General features: G+C 46.3%; 6 protein-coding genes across 6 annotated transcripts; 5 read left to right on the top strand and 1 right to left on the bottom strand.

The window, feature by feature from the left end:
• Positions 1 to 343: 343 nt before the first annotated feature.
• Positions 344 to 2,470, top strand: TRIVIDRAFT_56535 (uncharacterized protein; the record flags this gene model as incomplete). The annotated part of the gene is made up of 1 exon (XM_014094027.1): positions 344 to 2,470. One exon carries the CDS (start codon positions 344 to 346, stop codon positions 2,468 to 2,470), a length of 2,127 nt encoding a protein of 708 aa, XP_013949502.1.
• Positions 2,471 to 3,214: 744 nt separating this feature from the next.
• Positions 3,215 to 4,563, top strand: TRIVIDRAFT_38685 (uncharacterized protein; the record flags this gene model as incomplete). The annotated part of the gene is made up of 4 exons (XM_014094026.1): positions 3,215 to 3,358; positions 3,409 to 4,266; positions 4,325 to 4,441; positions 4,516 to 4,563. The coding sequence occupies 4 exons, from the start codon at positions 3,215 to 3,217 to the stop codon at positions 4,561 to 4,563; spliced, it is 1,167 nt and encodes a 388-aa protein (XP_013949501.1).
• Positions 4,564 to 5,614: 1,051 nt separating this feature from the next.
• TRIVIDRAFT_56537 (uncharacterized protein) lies at positions 5,615 to 7,394 on the top strand (the record flags this gene model as incomplete). The annotated part of the gene is made up of 4 exons (XM_014094025.1): positions 5,615 to 5,694; positions 5,734 to 5,926; positions 5,996 to 7,018; positions 7,080 to 7,394. The coding sequence occupies 4 exons, from the start codon at positions 5,615 to 5,617 to the stop codon at positions 7,392 to 7,394; spliced, it is 1,611 nt and encodes a 536-aa protein (XP_013949500.1).
• A 284-nt stretch (positions 7,395 to 7,678) lies between these two features.
• TRIVIDRAFT_207043 (uncharacterized protein) lies at positions 7,679 to 9,111 on the bottom strand (the record flags this gene model as incomplete). Its single annotated transcript, XM_014094024.1, has 4 exons — positions 7,679 to 7,728; positions 7,815 to 8,156; positions 8,248 to 8,730; positions 8,787 to 9,111. 4 exons carry the CDS (start codon positions 9,109 to 9,111, stop codon positions 7,679 to 7,681), a joined length of 1,200 nt encoding a protein of 399 aa, XP_013949499.1.
• Positions 9,112 to 11,977: 2,866 nt separating this feature from the next.
• Positions 11,978 to 14,081, top strand: TRIVIDRAFT_228332 (uncharacterized protein; the record flags this gene model as incomplete). The annotated part of the gene is made up of 4 exons (XM_014094023.1): positions 11,978 to 12,350; positions 12,410 to 12,536; positions 12,592 to 12,654; positions 12,710 to 14,081. The coding sequence occupies 4 exons, from the start codon at positions 11,978 to 11,980 to the stop codon at positions 14,079 to 14,081; spliced, it is 1,935 nt and encodes a 644-aa protein (XP_013949498.1).
• Positions 14,082 to 14,828: 747 nt separating this feature from the next.
• TRIVIDRAFT_207041 (uncharacterized protein) lies at positions 14,829 to 19,135 on the top strand (the record flags this gene model as incomplete). The annotated part of the gene is made up of 3 exons (XM_014094022.1): positions 14,829 to 15,146; positions 15,214 to 15,409; positions 15,639 to 19,135. 3 exons carry the CDS (start codon positions 14,829 to 14,831, stop codon positions 19,133 to 19,135), a joined length of 4,011 nt encoding a protein of 1,336 aa, XP_013949497.1.
• Between the last annotated feature and the right edge of the window lie 535 nt (positions 19,136 to 19,670).

The following is a 19,670-nucleotide window of genomic DNA, read 5'->3' as shown; positions in this document are numbered from 1 at the left end:
GGGTAATACAGCTGGCTAGCTCTAAGCCATTTATGTCATTGGGTGCGGTTCGGCACAGCCCCTCCCGGGATTAATCATGGAGATTGACCTGCGGGGAAGTTTCTATCATTAATGCGGAGTTGGCGCTGACATGCTCCTCTGAGGATGGTTCCGAGACAACAATGATCTGCGGTCTCCGATCCCGGCTGGCTCTCGCAATTAGTACATTCAATTCGCCTTTATTGAGGCCATAAAGACGATAGAAAGACTGTCACAGGCAGAAGTACAAGTGTTCAATCTCTACGCCACATGCGCTTTATGACCCAATATTTCCCAGTAATTTGTGCCCAAGAGGCGCTTTATAATGACAAACATTCCGGATGATTATTTGGAGAGAGTTTATGCTGGGGTGCTCGGAAAACTCATCGGTGTGTATGTCGGACGGCCCTTTGAAGGTTGGACGCACCAAAGGATAGTTGAAGAGCTTGGCCATATTCGAGGCTACGTTCATGAAAAGGTTGGCGATCCTCTCGTCGTCACTGATGACGATGTCTCAGGCACATTTCAGTTCGTCAGGGCACTAGAGGAGCATGGCTATTCACCCGAAATATCATCCGAGGACGTTGGCAAAACATGGTTGAATAACGTTATTGAACATCGAACTATATTCTGGTGGGGAGGCCGAGGCATGTCGACAGAACACACTGCGTTTTTAAATTTGAAGCGAGGAATACCTGCACCACTTAGCGGCGCCATTCGAACAAACGGCAAAACTGTTGCCGAACAGATCGGTGCACAGATATTTATCGATGGCTGGGCTTTGGTGGCTCCAGGCAATCCTAAACTGGCTGCTAAACTTGCACGCGCTGCCGGTTCGGTAAGCCATGATGGCGAATCTGTATATGCAGCTCAACTGTGGGCTGCAATGGAAGCAGAGGCTTTCATCTCAAAAGATATCAATCACGTTCTCGACGTTGGCCTTTCTGTCATTCCTAAGGAGTCTCTCGTTGCCCGTGTAATAGGGAAAGTTCGAGAATGGGTCGCAGAAGATGGAGATTGGATGAAGACTCGTCAGCATATAGAGGATTCATATGGTTATGACAAGTTCCACGGAGTTTGTCACGTTATTCCTAACCATGCCATTATGATAATGGCTGTACTTTACGCCAGTAACGATTTTGATGAAGCTATGCACATTATCAATACCTGTGGCTGGGACACAGATTGCAATTCTGGTAATGTGGGCTGTCTTGTTGCCACAATGCTCGGGCTCTCTGCATTCCAGGGACCGTATGACTGGCGAGGTCCTTTGGCAGATCGTGCTCTCATCTCAAGCGCGGATGGTGGATATTCTATCAACAATGCTGTCCGAATCTCATATGATATTGTCAACATTGGTCGACGTTTGGCTGGTTATAATGCACTTGAGCCTCCTAAGGCTGGTGCCCAATTCCACTTTAGCCTTCCAGGGAGTACCCAGGGCTTTCAACTTTTACAGCCGTCTGGTTCGGAGCAGAGTATTTCAGCTACGCTGCAGCAACGAATTGACAGCTCTCATGGTCCTGGACTAGCTGTTGATGTGGAGAATTTAGGTCAGGGCCAAGGCGAACTTGAGGTCCTTACTCAGACCTTTACTCCTAAAGAGGTTTTGTATATGAAGACATATGAGTTGATGGCATCACCACTTGTATATCCAGGACAGACGGTTACAACCAAAATTCGGGCCAGCGGTGAGGGCGATGGCAAGGTAGTCGTCGGGCTGAGACTGAAGGCATATAGTGAGAACGACGAATTGGTCGCAATCGATGGACCATCTACTATTCTGAACCCTGGAGAAGAATGTTCTTTGATTTGGACAATTCCAGATGAGATGGATAGCCAGCCCATTCAAAAAATTGGTATCGTCCTAAATCCCGGTGCATCAAATTCCTATAGAGGTACTGTTTGGCTTGACAGTCTCTCTTGGACCGGTGTGCCAAATATGGTACTTCAGAAACCCCCGCAGAAATCATGCGAATTTTGGCACCGAGCCTGGGTCAATGGTGCCGATAATTTCAGCAAATCATCATTCCTTATTGCCCAAGGGCAGGGCGAGGGCATTATTATCTACGGCACGCGAGAGTGGGATAACTACAGTGTCACGATTCCCAACTTCATGATCAAGTTTGGTGCTCCAGCTGGTATAGGCATCAGAGTCCAAGGTCTCAACCGTTACTACGCGGTATTTTTCACTGAGGATAAAAGAATTACCTTAGTCAAAGCACTGGATGCGGAGAGAATTGAACTCGCAAGCGAGGCGTTTCCATGGGAACTGGATCAGAAGTATAGAGTGATACTGACGGCTTGCGATGACCTGATTCAAGTTCGTGTTGGCGATGTGGAATTACAGATTACCGATAGTCAGTATACCTCTGGAGGTATCGGACTAATCGCAACGGATGGGTGTGTGTCGGCAGATTCTTTTATCATTGCGCCGAGTCTCTCGACTTAACTTGCTCTTTTACAATACCGCGACCGAAAATAAACTGACATTTGCTTATGTTTGTTCAGACTTGTATGGTTTTACACCAGCATGAAGATTTGTCCAACATCAAGCGCACCATGGCGTAGCAGAATACCTTTCAAAGGCAAACAGTAGAGATAGGTACAAGTATAATATCCTATTTCCCTGTATTGCGTAAGCATATCTAAGAACGATAAATCGGGTATTCTTCCATATGCTTAGATCTAATAGTTGGATCGTTCCGTAGGCGGTCCGCAATTTGCGACGTAAAAAGACGTGTAATTTAGTACGAGAATCAGTTGGTCCCGAGAGCCATTACGGAAAGCCTACCTCGGATCCAAGCCACAGCCAATTCACAAAGCTGTTATTGATGCTACTGTGCACTAACATCGCCTAAGCGGAGAACGGACTATTGACAAATCCTTGAATCTCAAATCAAATCGCACGTACCCCAGCATCGTATCCGGCCTCCATAGCCGACCCTGTTGGCGCAAGACCCGACCTAAACTGCCGGCATTTAGTATCAAGGTTTCAGCGGGGGAAACTGGGGTAACACGGATAGTGTCCATCTAGAACAATAATGAAGCTTGGCATTTTCTTGAAAGTGCCTGTAGAGATAAATATCTCTGGAGCACATGTAACATTTAATGTCGACAACACTGTGGATTTTATTTAACTCTAGAATAGCGTTGACTGAACAGCAATTTCACTTCGGATTCGAAATTCTCCAGTATGCATGACCTCAAGAGCATCCCAACGAAGGCGTATGTTGTTGAGAGCAAAGGCGCTCCGTTTGTTCTCCAAGATATTTTACTAGACGAGATCCAAAGCCATGAGGTCCTTGTGGAGATCCTGTACACCGGCCTGTGCCATACAGTCTGTATTACTGCTCTGCCTTGCATCTTAATACTGACTTATGTTGTTAGGATATCGTGGTTCAGCATGGTGGAATGCCCGTTGGTGGCTATCCCGCCATTCTAGGTCACGAAGGCGTTGGAGTGGTGCGCAAGATCGGGTTGGGTGTTTCGAATCAAGGTTTACTTCCTGGTGACATAGTCATATTGTCATTTCATACATGCCAGCAGTGTCGATATTGCCAGGAAGGGAACCTCGGAGGTTGTACTCGTATGACAGAGATTAACTTCACCAAAACCGGCCGGGACGGCCTTGAAATGAATTCACCAGCCTCTCTCCCCGATGGAAAGCCAGTTTACGCGCAATTTTTTGGACAATCGTCTTTGAGCAAGTTGATGATAGTTCCGGAGAGGTCTGTCGTGAAAACCGAGCTAAGACTCGAAGACGATCTCTCCTGCTTACCGCCATTATCATGTGGTTACCTGACTGGAGCAGGAACCGTGTTCAATGCACTACAGCCGAAGCCTGCTGACAAGGTGGCAGTTGTCGGCATGGGCGCTGTGGGATTTGCAGCCTTGATGGCAGCTCGAGCGCTTGGAGTCGAGCAGGTTCTCGCCATCGATATTGTGGATGCAAAGCTTCAAATGGCGACCAGCCTTGGAGCTTCTCATACCATTAATTCTAGTGCATTTACTGATATCAACGAGGGAATCAGAAGTATCTTCCCAGATGGAGTTGATATGATAGTCGAGGCAACTGGGATAGCCATTCTCGCAGAGACATCAGTGAAAGCACTGGCCCATGGGGGAACATTAGCACTTGTTGGCGTGCTACCTCCAGACGCAGATATCAAGATCAACGGACTGGATGTGTTAATTTCTTGCAAGAAGATCATAGGCGTTATTGAAGGATCTTCGAATCCCCACGAGGTGTGTATACTTATGATAACCTGGCAGTGTAGCTTATACTGACGCTTTTCGCCAACAGCTGATTCCACGACTTGTTGAGCTGTATAAGCAGGGCAAATTTCCTGTAGACAAATTGTCCAAAGTCTATCCGGCCGAACAATTGGATCAGGCCTTGTCTGATCTGAAGACTGGAAAGGTGAGATTGGTGTTTTTGCTCGTTGTTCAAACTATTTCTACGTAATATCGGAGTTGTTAACTTTTAATATCTAGGTGATTAAACCAGTCTTGTCATGGGAAAGCGTGGTAGCCTCTGAATGAGCAGCACATGACAGTATTACATCCCGTTCATAGCAGCATCTTGAGATTAGCATTGCCCGTAAGAACTTTACCAGTGATTTAAATTTGACCATGTGCACTACTCTTCTGTATAATGTGTGGCAGAAATCCTAGCGTGAAATCCCCTCACCCCCTTGGATACGATCTAGGTACAGTAAAATGGAGGCACTTTCACTGTGGAGGGTTGAACTCGGAAGATGTGTTCGGCAGTTCTAGAATTGACTACGTGGAGTCACTACAGAGCAATTGTGAAGCCCCTTAACATTATAGGTGTGAAATACGATATTACGGTAGAGGGAATAAACTGATACTCTCCAAAACATTAGGATATGATGGATCTCATCTTAAATACAGCTATTAATCAGGAGCAGTGGAAAGTTTGCCGAAACTCTCGTCGAAGCTCTGCTCGTAATACACGTGTAATGTGATGAGGGGTACAATCGAATACATGCTGTGTACATGTACGTAGATACTACAGATACGCTGGTAGGAGACAAAGCTGCATTGAGTCTGAGGCAGTTTCATGGCATTTATTTTCTCTCTGAGCATGTATTTTTATGCATCGTGTTAAAAAAAGAGGAAGAATAGGAGGGGAAAGGTACATGTAACTTGAAGGAAACATAAATCACATGTCAAAATCATCCCTTGTAAAGGTCAACTGTTGAAAACACAAGAAGGTGACGGCTTTGACACGTGCTCTAATCGATACAGACAAAGCAGATCGCCACCTGATGTTTAGCGCCAAATGGCCCGATCGTGCAGTGAAGGGAGATCCTCCGAGGCGCTGTAATCAACAATTCCAGCGAATGGGGGCCGGCTAACTTTCCCGATCGAAGCCGCTAATCGAGCCTCTGTGGCGCCATGACCTCATGCATTTACAGTGGGCAGCTGTTTGCAGCTCCTCGCGAGAATCACTCCATCCCTTGAGCTTTTGTCTTAGCCTCCTCCCGTCTTCATTTCTCCCCTTTTCTATTTTATCAACACCTGTATTCTACCAAGCTCCGCAACTTCACAGGCCGGCTTTCGCGCTACGATGGGTGAGGCGGACAAATACATGCAGGGCGATCCCCAGCAGCAACACCAGAACCAGGGCCAGAGTCAATACCAGAACCAGTCGCAATACAACCAGGGATACAACAATAACAACAACAGCAATACCAATAACGCCTATAATCCACCGTATAATGGCAATCAACAGCCTGTGAACGGCTATCAGGATCATCCATACGGCCCGCCTCCGCCTTACAGCTTCAACCCTCCACAAGCCCACGACGAGAAATACTCGTTCAACGATGCATTCAAGCTCGAAAAGCCCAAGTACAACGATTGGTGGGCAGGAATTCTTGTACGTGTATCCATTGAGTCGCATTCCCTAAATGCGTCGTATATTGACTAACCCCTACCCTCATCGCAGTTCCTCGTTGCTTTCGCAGGATATGTGGCCATCTCGGGTCTCGCTATCCACGGCTACACCAAGGGCTTTAGTGGCGACGGCATCTACGATGACTTGAACAGCTTTTCGCTCAATAGCAATACCATCATCTTATTTGCCTTTTGCCTGGTTATCGCCTTTGTCTTCTCAATCGGTTACGTCTGGCTTGCGCGCCTCTTCCCCAAGGCGTTCATCTGGATCACTGGCATCCTCAACCTTGCCTGGGCACTCGGTACAGCCATATACTATCTAATTGTGGGATACTGGTCTGCAGGCATAGTGTTCCTCATCTTTGCCGTCTTCCTCATATTCGCTTTTTGGACCTGGATTGGCCGGATCCCCTTCTCGGCACTAATGCTCAAAACGAGCATTGACGTGAGCAAAAAATACGGCCACGTCTATATCGTCAGTCTCATTGGAGGCTTCTTTGCAACGGCATTGGCTGCTTGGTTTTCGGTTACTCTTGTCGCAATCTACGTTTCCTACGAACCTTCGCCAGACAACCCGCGATGCTCTGTCTCAGGAAACAACTGTAGCCACGGCAAGGTGATTGGTCTGGTCGTCTATGTGACGTTCGCCATGTTTTGGATCTCTGAGTGGCTAAAGAATACCGTCCATACCATTATCGCCGGTGTTTATGGATCTTGGTACTTCTCGCCGCATAATTTCCCCAAAAAGGCCACTCGCGGCGCCGCCAAGAGAGCACTCACCTACAGCTTTGGCTCTATCTGCTTCGGCAGTCTCATTGTAGCCTTTATCCAATTTCTGAAGCAGGTGTGCAGTGTCCTTCGATCACAAGGCGCCAACGAGGGCGGTGCGGCCGGCTGGATTACCTATGCTATTTTCTGCGTCCTCAGCTGTATATTGGCCATCGTCGAATGGGCTGTAGAATTTGTCAATCGATACGCGTTTTGCCATATTGCCCTCTATGGCAAAGCCTATATCGCCTCCGCCAAAGATACCTGGAGAATGATTAAGGATCGTGGCATCGACGCTCTGGTCAACGTAAGTTACCAGATTGCTTTCTAACACCTTGCTTCCTCTGTGTATAACTAACAAACAATAGGATTGTCTTGTTGGTCCAGTTCTCTCCTTCGGTGCCATATTCATCGGCTATGCATGCGCCCTCTTTGCGTATTTGTATCTTCTCGAGACCGACCCCCCGTATAACAGTGATGGAGGCTTTACTGCCGTCATTATGGCTTACGCGTTTTTGATTGGCTTCCAGATTGGGCATGTTTTCACGACCCCTCTTGGCAGCGGTATTGACACCATCTTTGTTGCTGCTGGCTGGGACCCTCAGGTCATGATAAGAGACCACCCTGAGCTATATCATGAGATGGTCAGGGTCTACCCAAGAGTTCAACAAGCCATCCATTGATTCAGGGTTCGGAGTGGGCATTGGGTGCAGCTGCTAGGTATATTTGTTTTACTGACGCCAATCGAGTGGTACTTTTTTTCCTTCAAACTAAACTTGCTTTATCAGTGTACTCAACAGGTATTACCCATTGATATAATATAGTACATATCATACATTCGTGGCGAGCCAAGTCGGCATTCCATTAAGAGAAACTCAATTAAAGTAATTGAAAGTCATCAAACTTCATAAATATCCGCTATTCTACAAATCAAATGTGATAATTAAAATATATACGCTTTCATGAATTAGATATAAGACGAAAGACCGTCTGTCTTGTCTTTCACATGCTCATCTACTAGCAGTCCCTAGGCAATTGATGTTTCTAGAAGCAATCGCAATGCTAGGCTCTTGCTCAGTTCATGCCACCGTTGGCCAACATACCACAAGGGCCATTGCTGACATACGCTCCACTGGAGGGTCCCGTGCTCGTCCCGAACTGGACATCACCAGTGAACTGGTTCGCGTGGCAAACGCCGTCAGTTGCCACCACAAGGAAGCATGAGCCCGAGCTGAAGGAGAGAGCTCCTCGGCAGGGGGTAGCGCTGTTGAAGCAGGCCACGCAGCAATCGTAGGCGCTGTGAGTGCCGCTGACGGGGAGGAAGCCACCCGTTCCCGAACTGCTGACGCTGCTGATGCCGTTACCACCGTTTGCTGTGGTGATGAGGTTCTCTGGGCCGCAGGCCGCTTGGAGAGTCTGCTGGGGAGCGACGGTGGATTCGGTGGCTGGTGAGGATGTTAGCTTTGCTGGATCATTCTTTTCACTGGTCTTTTATGTGTATGTTCATATATAGGAGGTTCATAAAACTCGACGTACTGGTAGCGGTAGTGGTGGTGGTCGTCGTAGAATCGGTCGACGAGGTGATGACCGTAGTGGCAGGTACGGTCACCGTGCTGGTGACATCGCAAGGCCACTCAGTCTCAGTGTGAGTCTGGCTGACGGTGGTCGTGACGGTTTTCGTCTTGGGACGGGCAGTAATGGTGCAAGCCTTGGCGGTGTATGTGACACGCTTAATGACGATGGGCTCGATGACCTTGGTGCAGGTGACGGACTGAGGGTGCAGGGGAGGGTAGAAGCTTGGGCCGCCCTTGCTGGGTCGGCACTGGAGAGTGTTGCCACGCTCGATGAGGCTGTTGGCAGAGCGGCCCTTGATCTTGGGGACGAAGCCGGGCTCCTGGGAGATAGGGGTGAAGCCTGCAGGAGCGGCAATGGTGGTGGTAGGAGTGGTTGTGGTAGTGACCGTGTTAGTTTCGGTGTCAGTCTCCGTGACGATGTTTGTCGTGGTGAAGAAGGAGGTGCCTTTTCATTTGTCAGTATTTCCAGACCTCTACCAACAGCAGATCACCTATTCTCACTGGTGGAAGTGACAGTGGCCACATCAGTATAGGCAGGCTCCGTGGTCACAGTCTTGATGACGGTGGTAACGGTCTTGGTCTTGGTCTTGGTAGGCGTCACAGTCGGGTGAGGAGTCGTTGTGAACCTCTCGGTGTAGGTCACAGTCCTCGTCTTGTAGTTCCAGTGCGTCTCGACATGGCGGTTGGCCTGAGGACCCAGCTTGGTAGAACAAGTCACAAACTCCTCGACGATGGGCAGGCGATGGGGCTGGCGGTTGGGTTGGCCGAATGCAAAAGCATTGGAGCTCAAGGCGAGGAGCGAAACGACAGAGTTGACCTTGACCATTTTGACGGCTGTGGACTGCTGCTACGTTGGAACAGGTTGCAGATGAGGTCAAGAACGAAGAGCTCGGACAGCGTACACCCACATGCAATACTATTTATTTCTCCATGACTCTTACGATGGCAATACTAATCGCCGCTATTGTTCCTTTCCTCTCTTCGGTGGGCATCCATGGATAGCTTCGCGATGCCCTCAGCCGCTCCATGATTCACCCCTGGCAGCTCAATCTAGATTGCCTGATTAATGCAGGTCCAGGTCAGCTTCACCCAGAATTGGGAAAGAGACCGCCAAACTATTGCAATACTTACACCAATAGCCAACTTTCTGGGGCAGCTGAGAGAGCTGTTAGCGTCTCTTCAAGTGAAGCTATTGAGTCGAAATGTGGTCCCTGAAGAAGAAATTTCGTCTGTGCGGTGTGTCCGAACAGCGGAATGTGGGTAGCTCCACAGGCGTACTTTGTGAGAATTGCGTTCATCTTAGTCCAAGAGCTGTCTCGGAGGCTTTCTTTAAAGCCGGACCGGCAATTATAGTGCCGGGTATAATGTTGATGTTATATATCTCTTGGCTGCCTTGGCGACAGAGAGCATGTTGAGTGGGAGTTGCATGATATCTCCCTGGGCACATTGTTGACAGTACTGGGAGGCGGAATCCCCATCCCAATAACAACCTCCTTACTACGGCAATACGGCTACAGGGACCTGGGAAAGATGGGCAGCTGAAAGTTGAATCCATAAACCTTTAGTCAGAGCCATCTGCAACTCGCATAGGCAACTTCTTCAAGCAACTATGACTTTGTCTACTCTCAGTTAGCCATTCTTCTTTGATGCCTACTCGTTGTTACATTATTACCTTTTACACAGCCAACAGCATAAAGCCAACACAATGCAGCCCCGATTATTGAATCATGATAGGCAGATGTTGAGCCAAATAAGGCACTAATGAGATTAGGACGCCACAACCATTGCTAATAGATTGTGGCGATTACCAAGGCTAGTGGTACTAGTAGTAGCACCTCGCATACACAGCCCTGTATCTTTGTGGATATCTTGAACACGTATCGAGCAATACAAACGACTTAATGAATGCGTGTGTTGAGTGGAGCAGGCCTGGATTCATGCCCATGGAGTAAATGCTCCGTCGGCGTTTGCAAGATGTAGTGTTGTTGTCTTAGTAAGAACAACTCGGAGGGTACTAAGTGCCTCTGCTGCTGAGTTGTTGGTTTCTTGTACGAGTATATAAGCAGCTGGCAAGAATTTCGTTAGCTAAGATGGATGAATGCATATAAAGGTACTGATCTACGTGAATCCTTTGCATTTATTTGTGTATCCCTCGTCCCGACAAACAAGCTCCCGTGGTTAAACAGGTTTCTGTGATATTTTAGCTCAACTTCACCATCATACAGTAATAGCCTACCCTATACACATGAAATGCATGTATGAAAGAGGAGGCGTGCTTAAGATTGTCCGCCATATTCGAATGAAGCACAACTGCAATTTTCTCTATGGTCTGATATCATGACCTAGGGGTCATGATGGTGACGACAAGCGACCACCTGGAGATATGTCAATAGGTGGACGGAGTTTCATTTTCATCAGGCAACCTTGGTCCTACCAGCGCTTTATAGGCTAAGACCATGTAGAAGTGAGCTCAAAGTTGGATTTTTATTAAACTGTCTCTTTTTTTTTTACACTTCATGACCCTGGAGATGCCTGCGTCTTTTTCATTTAGATACTGTTACCTGTAAATACCGAATACAGCTTAGATTTGATGCATCGCGATAGCCGAGCGTTTCATGCAGTCATGGAATTTGAGGCTCTCTAGCCATCCACAAACATGCATTATAAGCCCCCGCAATACCTTGTCGGTAAAGGTACTTGACCCCAACTACGGGTACTTTTAGCAAATGAGGCTCAACTATGCAGTATTGCAACCACTATTTGTACTAACTGGGGTTGCACTCGGTTGTCAACCCAATCAACACATCTACAGGTAAGATGGTCGCATGGAGAAATCCTTTGTAATAGTGCTTACACTATTTCTGAGAGCGGGGTAGGGCTATTTTCTATCCGACAGTAAGGTAGCGTGAAACCCGGTATGTTGCCTGGTCCTTCAAGTAACAGAATAGAGGGATTTAGAGATTTTTGAGATTTTTATATATGGTTTCTTTAGCCGCCGCACTCTCAAAACGCTTAACAAGATGGAACCAACAACAAAATATTTGCAGCCACCGTGTGATTTTTTGTGTTCTGCTAGCCGCCAGGGATTATCGCGTGTCAACTCAGTCTCCATCCAACCGTCATTTGTATCATTACTATACCATCTATAACTGGTGTTACATGACAACCTTTTCGGCAACGTCGGCGCTACTGCCTGATCAGGTGAAACTGTGAATCCTGCAGGAGTGCTATACCTATTGTGAATACCAGTGGTTGCTAAGAAATACAAATCGAATGATTCTCGAGAATACTCGAAACTACTCCTTTTCTAACAGGAAAAAAACAAGTGCTGTCAATCTATTGCCGTTTGAGGATATTGACGCAAGAAAGTTTCAATGCTGCGGATTTAATTTTAGTAGACAAACCAGAGATTAGACGAATGTAAATGTCATAATTCATTAAAGAAACTCCACGGGCGATTTGCGGTAATCTTGTGGATGGTTGCTGTTGGTGCATGGATGTTATTGCTATTATTAGGTCTCTCAGTGGATTTCTGACGCACTCATTAGGCTGATTAAAAGCTGTGGGATCTCGACACCACCACGATGCCTCTCATTTCGCATTTCAACATTCTTTATTAATGCTTTTATTCCACCTGGTAAATCTTAGGACAAGCAGCGAAAGAACCTCTCATATGCCAAATTTACTCTAGAATGGCGTCAAACCGATTTGACTCGATTTCCCACCAGGATCCTAGCTCTGCTTCTCTTATCCGAGAACACACATCGCAGTCAGAGGACAATTCATTCCTCAAGACCACAGAAACGAAGTCAGAGCTAGAAAATGCGCGACCAACGCATAGGAGTAAAAAGACTGCAGCGACCATTTATACCTCCTTCGTTAGATGGTGGCCTGAGCTGCTGTCCTGCACATTTGCTATTGCTGTATTCCTTGTGCTCGCGTTGGTGCTGCGCCCATATCAAGGAAAAATACTATCATCCTGGCCTCTTGCAATCACCATCAACACATTTGTGGCAATATGTATGCTCCTAATCAAGGCTTCACTGGCGATGATTGTGTCCAATGGTACAGCTGCATAAACTATCCAATATCACCACTGATAATACGGTACTGACGTATTCTAGGCATCGGTCAACTGAAATGGGTTTGGTACAGTAAACCTCGTCCGCTAGAGGACCTGCAGCAATATGATAGCGCTTCACGAGGCGTGGTTGGATCACTTGGCCTCATGTGGACGCATCGGAATGGAAGGTACAAACGGTTCATTTTTATTGTCTGTGATGCTTGCTGATATATGACTCTTTAGGCGAATGATACCACTCCTAGGGGCAATTCTCACTATTATCCTTACTCTAGTCGATCCTTTCGGGTGAGTATAAAGTTGGATTACCATCTGTATGATTAGCGTTTGACCAAGTATTTAGACAAGCATTGGTTCAACTTGAGAACTGTACCGTAGTCGACCCCTCTATCCGAAGCACAATTGCGACAACTCACCACGCCAACCTTTTGAATACAGATCGCATATATATTCTCAATGGCGGTGCTATGGGTCCAATGATGATTGGCATGCTTAATGAGAGCCTGATCCCACCCGTAACATTTGATTGTCCTACAGGAAACTGCACTTATCCAGACCCCTACCGCTCTGGTGGCTTCTGCTCAAAGTGCAGCGACGTCTCCGACCAAGTAGTTGCCACCAATGAATCTACCTGGTATTGGGAGGAAGCAAACTTTACTCTTTCAGTTAACACCGGGTCACAGTACGTCAGTGGTCAATCAGGAGTCCTGCAAATGGCAGCCCAAAGGACCACTTCGGCCGACACTATTGCTTCAGTACAAGTCATGGGGTCGCAGCTCACACAATGCAAGGATAACTCTACTACTCCATGGCGCTGCCGGACCTACGGAGCTGCGGTGTGCGAAATCAACCCTTGTGTTGTCAGTTACACTGGAAAGGTCGAGACAGGCAATCTTAAGGAGACTGTTGTTGCTACATCCGAAGTTTGGTCATCTGGTGTCGAGACATATAACAATTACATGGGGTCTATCGACGTATCCTGCCTTAATACCAGCGAGCGAAACGCCTTACAACATGCTGGATTCCATTTAAAACCGGACACCAGTTGGCTTGCCTATAACGTGTCCTTTTATCGGCAAAACTCATCCTATATAGTTGTCAACGGATCGGACGTGCGGCCGGAATGTATCTATATTATGGATCGTCAACAGATAAGCGCAATGAACTCGCTCTTTTTTAATGACGGATTTATCAACACAATTGTATCCACGATGAGCTCCCCTACTGGATTATTCATCTTTGGAGAAATTCAGTGGCAGGCTATATGGAATGGAGGGGTTATGGATTTTGTCGACATTCAGCGAGCGTTTGATGGGTTGACGAAAGGGTTGACAACATACGCAAGAAGCAATCCCAGAGATTCTATTGAAGGCGGATTAGGCGACAGCTTCCGAAATGGAACATCTTACCGAAATACGACGTGTATACAATTGCAGTGGCAATGGATTTCATATCTGGCAACGGCATTAATCGGAACGATCCTATTTCTCATCGGGACAATGATTATGACACGGACAAGTCTTGAAGTGAATGGGCAGGATTATAAGATATCCATTTTACCTTTGATGTTTCATGGTGTTGCTTTTAGAGATCCTGAAGCATCCTTCAAGAACCCTGGATTTATAGATGACATGACGGCAGAGGCCGAGAAGCTATATGTCCAATTCGAGCCAGCAGAAAGGGGGTGGCAGTTTGTAGAGAAAAAAATTACTTAGTCCATGTATTTTTCCGAGAAAAAAAAAGGGAAAGAAAAGGAAAAGAACGAAAAAAAAAAAAAAAAAAAAAAAAAAAGGTTTATTTTTTACAGGTTATTCATAATGATATTGCATATACATGTATATTGACAAGGACCGGCTAACGCTGCTGGGCCATGTTACTCTAGAACTGAATACATGTAATGTGAATATTGCAGACCGAATAAAGAGCACATGACATCTTCAAAATTGGAGCGCCCACCGAGAATGTCTAAATGATGAAATTAAAGTACATGCATATACGTTCAGTGGCGATGACTAAATGCAGGTCATTTCATTGCTCCATCTTGAGCTCTCATTATCGTGCGACGCACCCCCTGTTTCAGTTCTGGTGCTGCCATAGCCACACATAAGATTCTGAACCGCTGCATCTATCTCTGAAAGCGCCTTGCGAGGCGGCTAAGAAAGAAAAAGGTGAGGTGATCCTTCCAATGACTGGATGAACAAGGGTTGGCGCTAGCCTCTCATGTAGGAGACATGGCTGTGCAAAATACCTAATAACCGGGTGGAAAACACGTTGAAACCCAACATTTTCTTTCAGCATCAAATACTGTGATTCCCCGCAGTATGTGGGATATTCGCCGCGCATACAAGCATGCTTAACTGAATTCTCGATACTGCCGACAACGGATGGCCATATTCCGCGATCCATGAATTTTCTCCTGATGGTTCCATTAAGCAGCGTTCGGTGGTTCTGATTGAATAGCCATGGCTTCAAACCCTCCACAGGCGATGTCGCCTGAACAAAAAGCAATCACCAATGCCAAATCGCTTTTCACTCAGCTTAATAGCGGAGATCAACTGTTTCAAAGCTGTGTCAGCCAGACGACCAGTATCTCGCATCTCGTACAATATGTTGATGGAGAACAGCGCAAGCACAAGAACAAAGCTTCTTCTAAGCTGCTGGAGCAATTCCAGCGACATACGGAAGGACTTCAGTCACTTTCTTCTCTAATAGAGCTTGCGGTGCAGATAAAGGCAGACTGCTTTTGTCCACTATGGGCCCCGGTGAAATTCATTCTTCAGGTTAGAGATATTGACATCCGAGTCTCATTCATTGTGATGTGAATTTTATTTAATGGCAAGACCACAGATATCTAGATCTCACTCATTTGTTGTGCATCATATAACGGCTATGGTGGAGATTTTGACGGAGAATCTATCGCGCATTGAGCTTTACCAGAATTTGCAAAGGGATCCAAATATGCAAACAGAACTACTTCATATTTTCAATGATGTGGTTGGCTTTTGCGTCGAAGCTCTTGTTTTCTTTCAGCGTCGCACCTCAGGTATGTTGCAATACTGTGATAGAGCCAGTACATTAAGCAATTTGCTAATGCGAGATACAAGTTCGAGTGTGGAAACTGATGACTAGCCCCCCGAAAGAAAGCTTCCAGAGGTCCATTGACCAGTTGAAGTCCCACATGCAGGGCGTGCACAACACAGCCGTTGCTATTGAGCTTGCAAAACAAGACCGTATATGCTTCAACTCATTTTAAGTACTGACTGAGTTTTCAGCTAACATTTTTGAAGAGTATCGCAGAGAACAAGAACGACTGAGGATAATTAGCTCACTTGGGGCTGCAAACATGCGAGAAGCCCACCAGAGAAAAGTCCAAGCCAAAGTGCCACAGACGTGTGAATGGATACTTTCACACCCTACTTTTCTTCAGTGGGAAACATCTAAAAGCCAAGATGCCATAGATCGCTTTCTATTCATTTCAGGAAAAAGCGGCTGCGGTAAAAGCGTTCTTGCGTCATCCGTTACTGAGGCATTGAAACAGCGAGGGATGCGAACGATGTACTTTTACTTCTCCGGCCTCGAAAGAAGTCAACAGGACGCTGATAATCTAGTACGATGGCTTTTGCTAGATACTTTGCAATTAATACCGGATGAAGCAGTGCAAAATACTATCAAATCGATTTTCTCGACAGGCGATCCTACGTCGCTTGATCTCTGGGGAGCATTTGGCAACATCATGGCTAAATCTCAAACACAGACGTACCTTGTTGTCGATGGAATTGACGAATGTCAGGATTTGACTGGCGGCCTATTTGCGCAACTTCGTGGCATTAGCAACAGCTCTACTCGCCTTAAGATTGCATTGCTCGGCAGATCACATGTTTTTGAAGGGCAGACTTCAACTCACCGGATTCACGTCACCAATGATCTTCTACAGGCCGATCTCAAGTCTTTCATCACAACTGAAACGCAAAAGAGCGAGCTTCTAAAGCAAAAAAATATTCGGGAAATGATCATAAATGGCCTCCTAGAGAAGGCGGACGGAATGTTTCTCTGGGCGCGGTTGTCAATTAATGAGCTGTGTGAGGCATACAGTCTGGACGACATCAAGCGAATATTACAACGCTTGCCACCAGGAATTGAAAATACATACGACCGAATTTTACATGAGATTATCTTGTCAAAAGGAGAGACTGGATTAGCATGCACGAAAATTATCCTAGGAATTCTCGTTGCATCTGGGAGAACTTTGGAACTGAAAGAGCTTCAACACGCTTATGCCATTGCATCTCGGATGGGCCAACCCGAGTATGAAAGGGACAGCATTGGTGCATACAAAGGTCCTGATCCCGCGAAATTGTTCTTACGGGCTTGTCGAGGATTGATAAACATTGAGAATGACAGGGTCAGTCTGGTTCATTTGACGGTAAAGGAGTATTTGACAAGAGCCGAAACGCGATGGAACCCCGAAATCTCAACGCTACGAATTGGGTTGACAGAAGCTCACGAGCTTTTTTCCAATGTTTGCGTTGAGAGCATCAATAACAACGGATTTGAGTGGTTTCACAACCGAGAAGGTCTATTTATGTCTCAAGACCTAGACTATCCACCTCTTTTCTCCTACGCATTCAAGTTCACCATATATCATCTCAACAGAATAAAAGATCCAAATCCAGACACCCTAATTCGAATCAAGAATTTTGTTGACGCACACTTCGTTTCCTGGTATGAGATGCTTATTGTAGCCTGCTTTACGGATGGACCTATGGCCGTGACGATGCAAGAGTTTTGGGAAGCTGTTGAATGGCTTACTGATGATCCATTCGGTATCAATAAGTCAGTGGGCACTATGAAGCAACAGTTTCAGACGATATATCAAGCACATGCTGGTAATTACTGGCAATCTCAGAGATTGCGTCTTTTGGGCCAATTCTTCAATTTCGTCGAGGAAGATGATTCAAATACTTCTCGTTTGGCGCCAATTTCCAAACAAAAAGCGAAAACTTTAAGCCAAAGAGCCAAGCCACCAACACAGGAAAATCTTTCTCAGGTTATTCAATTATTGGCGGATCATCACGCACTCCCATTGTCGAAACAAGCCGACTTGATGTCGAAGCTTGGACAAATATTTCGCAGACAGGGGCACATGAGGGATCTGTTGAGTCCGTTTGACATATTGTTCCGCCTATTCAAAAACAAGATTAACAGCTTCCCAACCGTCGTCCTTATTGGATTTGGTGGACTGTGTAGGTCGCTTAAAAGGCCTCAAAATGCCATGGAGATATTCAACACTGTACTGACTAGGTTGGATGATAACGATGAAGAAATGAGGTATTGGGTCTGGGAGATCATAGGCTTTACCTATGAAGATATGGAAGATCATGAAGCATCCTTTAATGCGCACCAAACAGCTTGGGCTGGACGGCGCGTTTTACTAGGTCCTAAGCACAGGAAGACAGCGGACAGCATCTATTGGATGGGAAAAGCACGTTACCAGCAGAAAAAATATGCTGAGGCAGAGGAATACCTACGCCAAGCTCTATCGCTACGTAAAGAGGCATGTGGGCTCAAAGACCAAGATACGGCATCTGTCATGTTTTGGCTTGGATCTTCACGTTACCGACAAGGCAATTTTAACGACGCAGAAGAGGACTTCCGTCAAGCTGCATCAATACGTAAATTTGTTACTGGGGGTAAACACAAAGACACGGCAGTCAGCATGCATTGGATCGGACTCTCACTTGAGAAGCAAAATAAATTTGCTGAAGCAGAAGGCTTTTTCCGCCAGGCTGCCTCTATAAGAGGAGCGATTTATGGAAATAAGCATAAATCAACAGCAAGTAGCATATCCTGGCTCGGAAATTCACTTTTTTCCCAGGCCAAATATGCCGAAGCTGAGATTTACTTTCGCAAGGCTGCTGTTATACACACGGCAATTCTTGGTGCTCACCGAGAAACGGCGATATGTATAAGTGCCCTTGGGCAATCGCTCTATCGGCAAAAAAAGTATACTAAAGCGGAGGAGCAATTCCGTCGCAGCCAACGGATAATAGAACAGAAGGGCCTTGATCGGAAAGATAAGGATATCATGTTGAATTCATTACTTTTGGGGTTGGCATTCTGCTGCCAGCGCCAGTTCAACGACGCAGAGAGGATCCTTCGGTCAACGTTTACGACCCCGCCAGATAAGGCGGCTGATTTAATAAGCTTTCAAGCTCTTGTATGGCTTGCTCGAGTATTACACTATCAACAGAAGAATTTCGAAGCTGAAAGGACTCTTACCGCATTGTTACCTATGAGCGATGGGAAGTGTGACCTGAACAATGACTACAGCCGGACTATTATATTGTTCTTGGGCCGATCCCTAAATGCACAAGCGAAATATAGCGAGGCCGAGTCAGTAATGCGCCAAGTAGTACTTGATGAATACAAAAAGATGGGATCAGAGAGAGCTAGCATGGACGAAGGATACGAAATTCTGAGGACAGTTGGTGAATATGAGGATGATGCTGATGATGAAGGAGAGGGCTCCGAACCAGCAGAGGAGAATGAAGAGGATAACGTAACAGAAGATGATTTGGAGACTGACACTGGGAGTGAGACAGGAACTGATAATGGGGAGGATTTTGGGTTTCGCGAGGAGTGGGAGTACTGTCATGTGCACGAGATCTTCTCAGAATATCTCACGACAGGCCAACATCTTGAACGTGAAGGGAAGAAGGTCGAAGCTGAATCAGTATATTCTTTTCTGAAGTTGGTCGAATGGATATAGGGATATCTAATAGTGAATGCAAATAACAGGATGCTGGCATGTTGTGACTCATCTGTAGAATGGGAGGGGAAAATGAGTAATAGAGCGTTCAAGTTTCACCTCCATATTAATGGACTATTTCGTTACCACTATTAATCCCTCACCTCTACGTTTGTAGCATTGAATAAACGTGAAATACCCTTTTTGAAGCGAAAACAATTTCAAATTTCCAATGTTGAGCGACGAAACCGCGGTTGCGTGAATAGTCTCGTACCTGCAGTACGCGTTATTGCCTGCGTCTGGATTGCGCTATTTAGAGCTTCCACGTAACCTTCATCTATGATTCTCGTATCGCGTTACGTTGAACCACAAGCTAGTGGGCTTCAGCCCCCTGCTAAAGGATCTCGGTGGCGCCGTTAGGCATCTTTCCAGCCAAACAAGTTTCTGGAGTTTATGCCTGGCGCCTCTCGCTACTTTAAGCGGCTGATTGCTAGTTGAGATGACGTGTGGATTTCGGCTTCGAACACGTACATACAAACAAGTAATGTAATGTAGC

Source organism: Trichoderma virens, assembly GCF_000170995.1.
Source record: "Trichoderma virens Gv29-8 chromosome Unknown TRIVIscaffold_92, whole genome shotgun sequence".
Lineage (NCBI taxonomy): Eukaryota > Fungi > Ascomycota > Sordariomycetes > Hypocreales > Hypocreaceae > Trichoderma > Trichoderma virens.
This window is presented reverse-complemented; position numbering and strand designations above follow the sequence as displayed.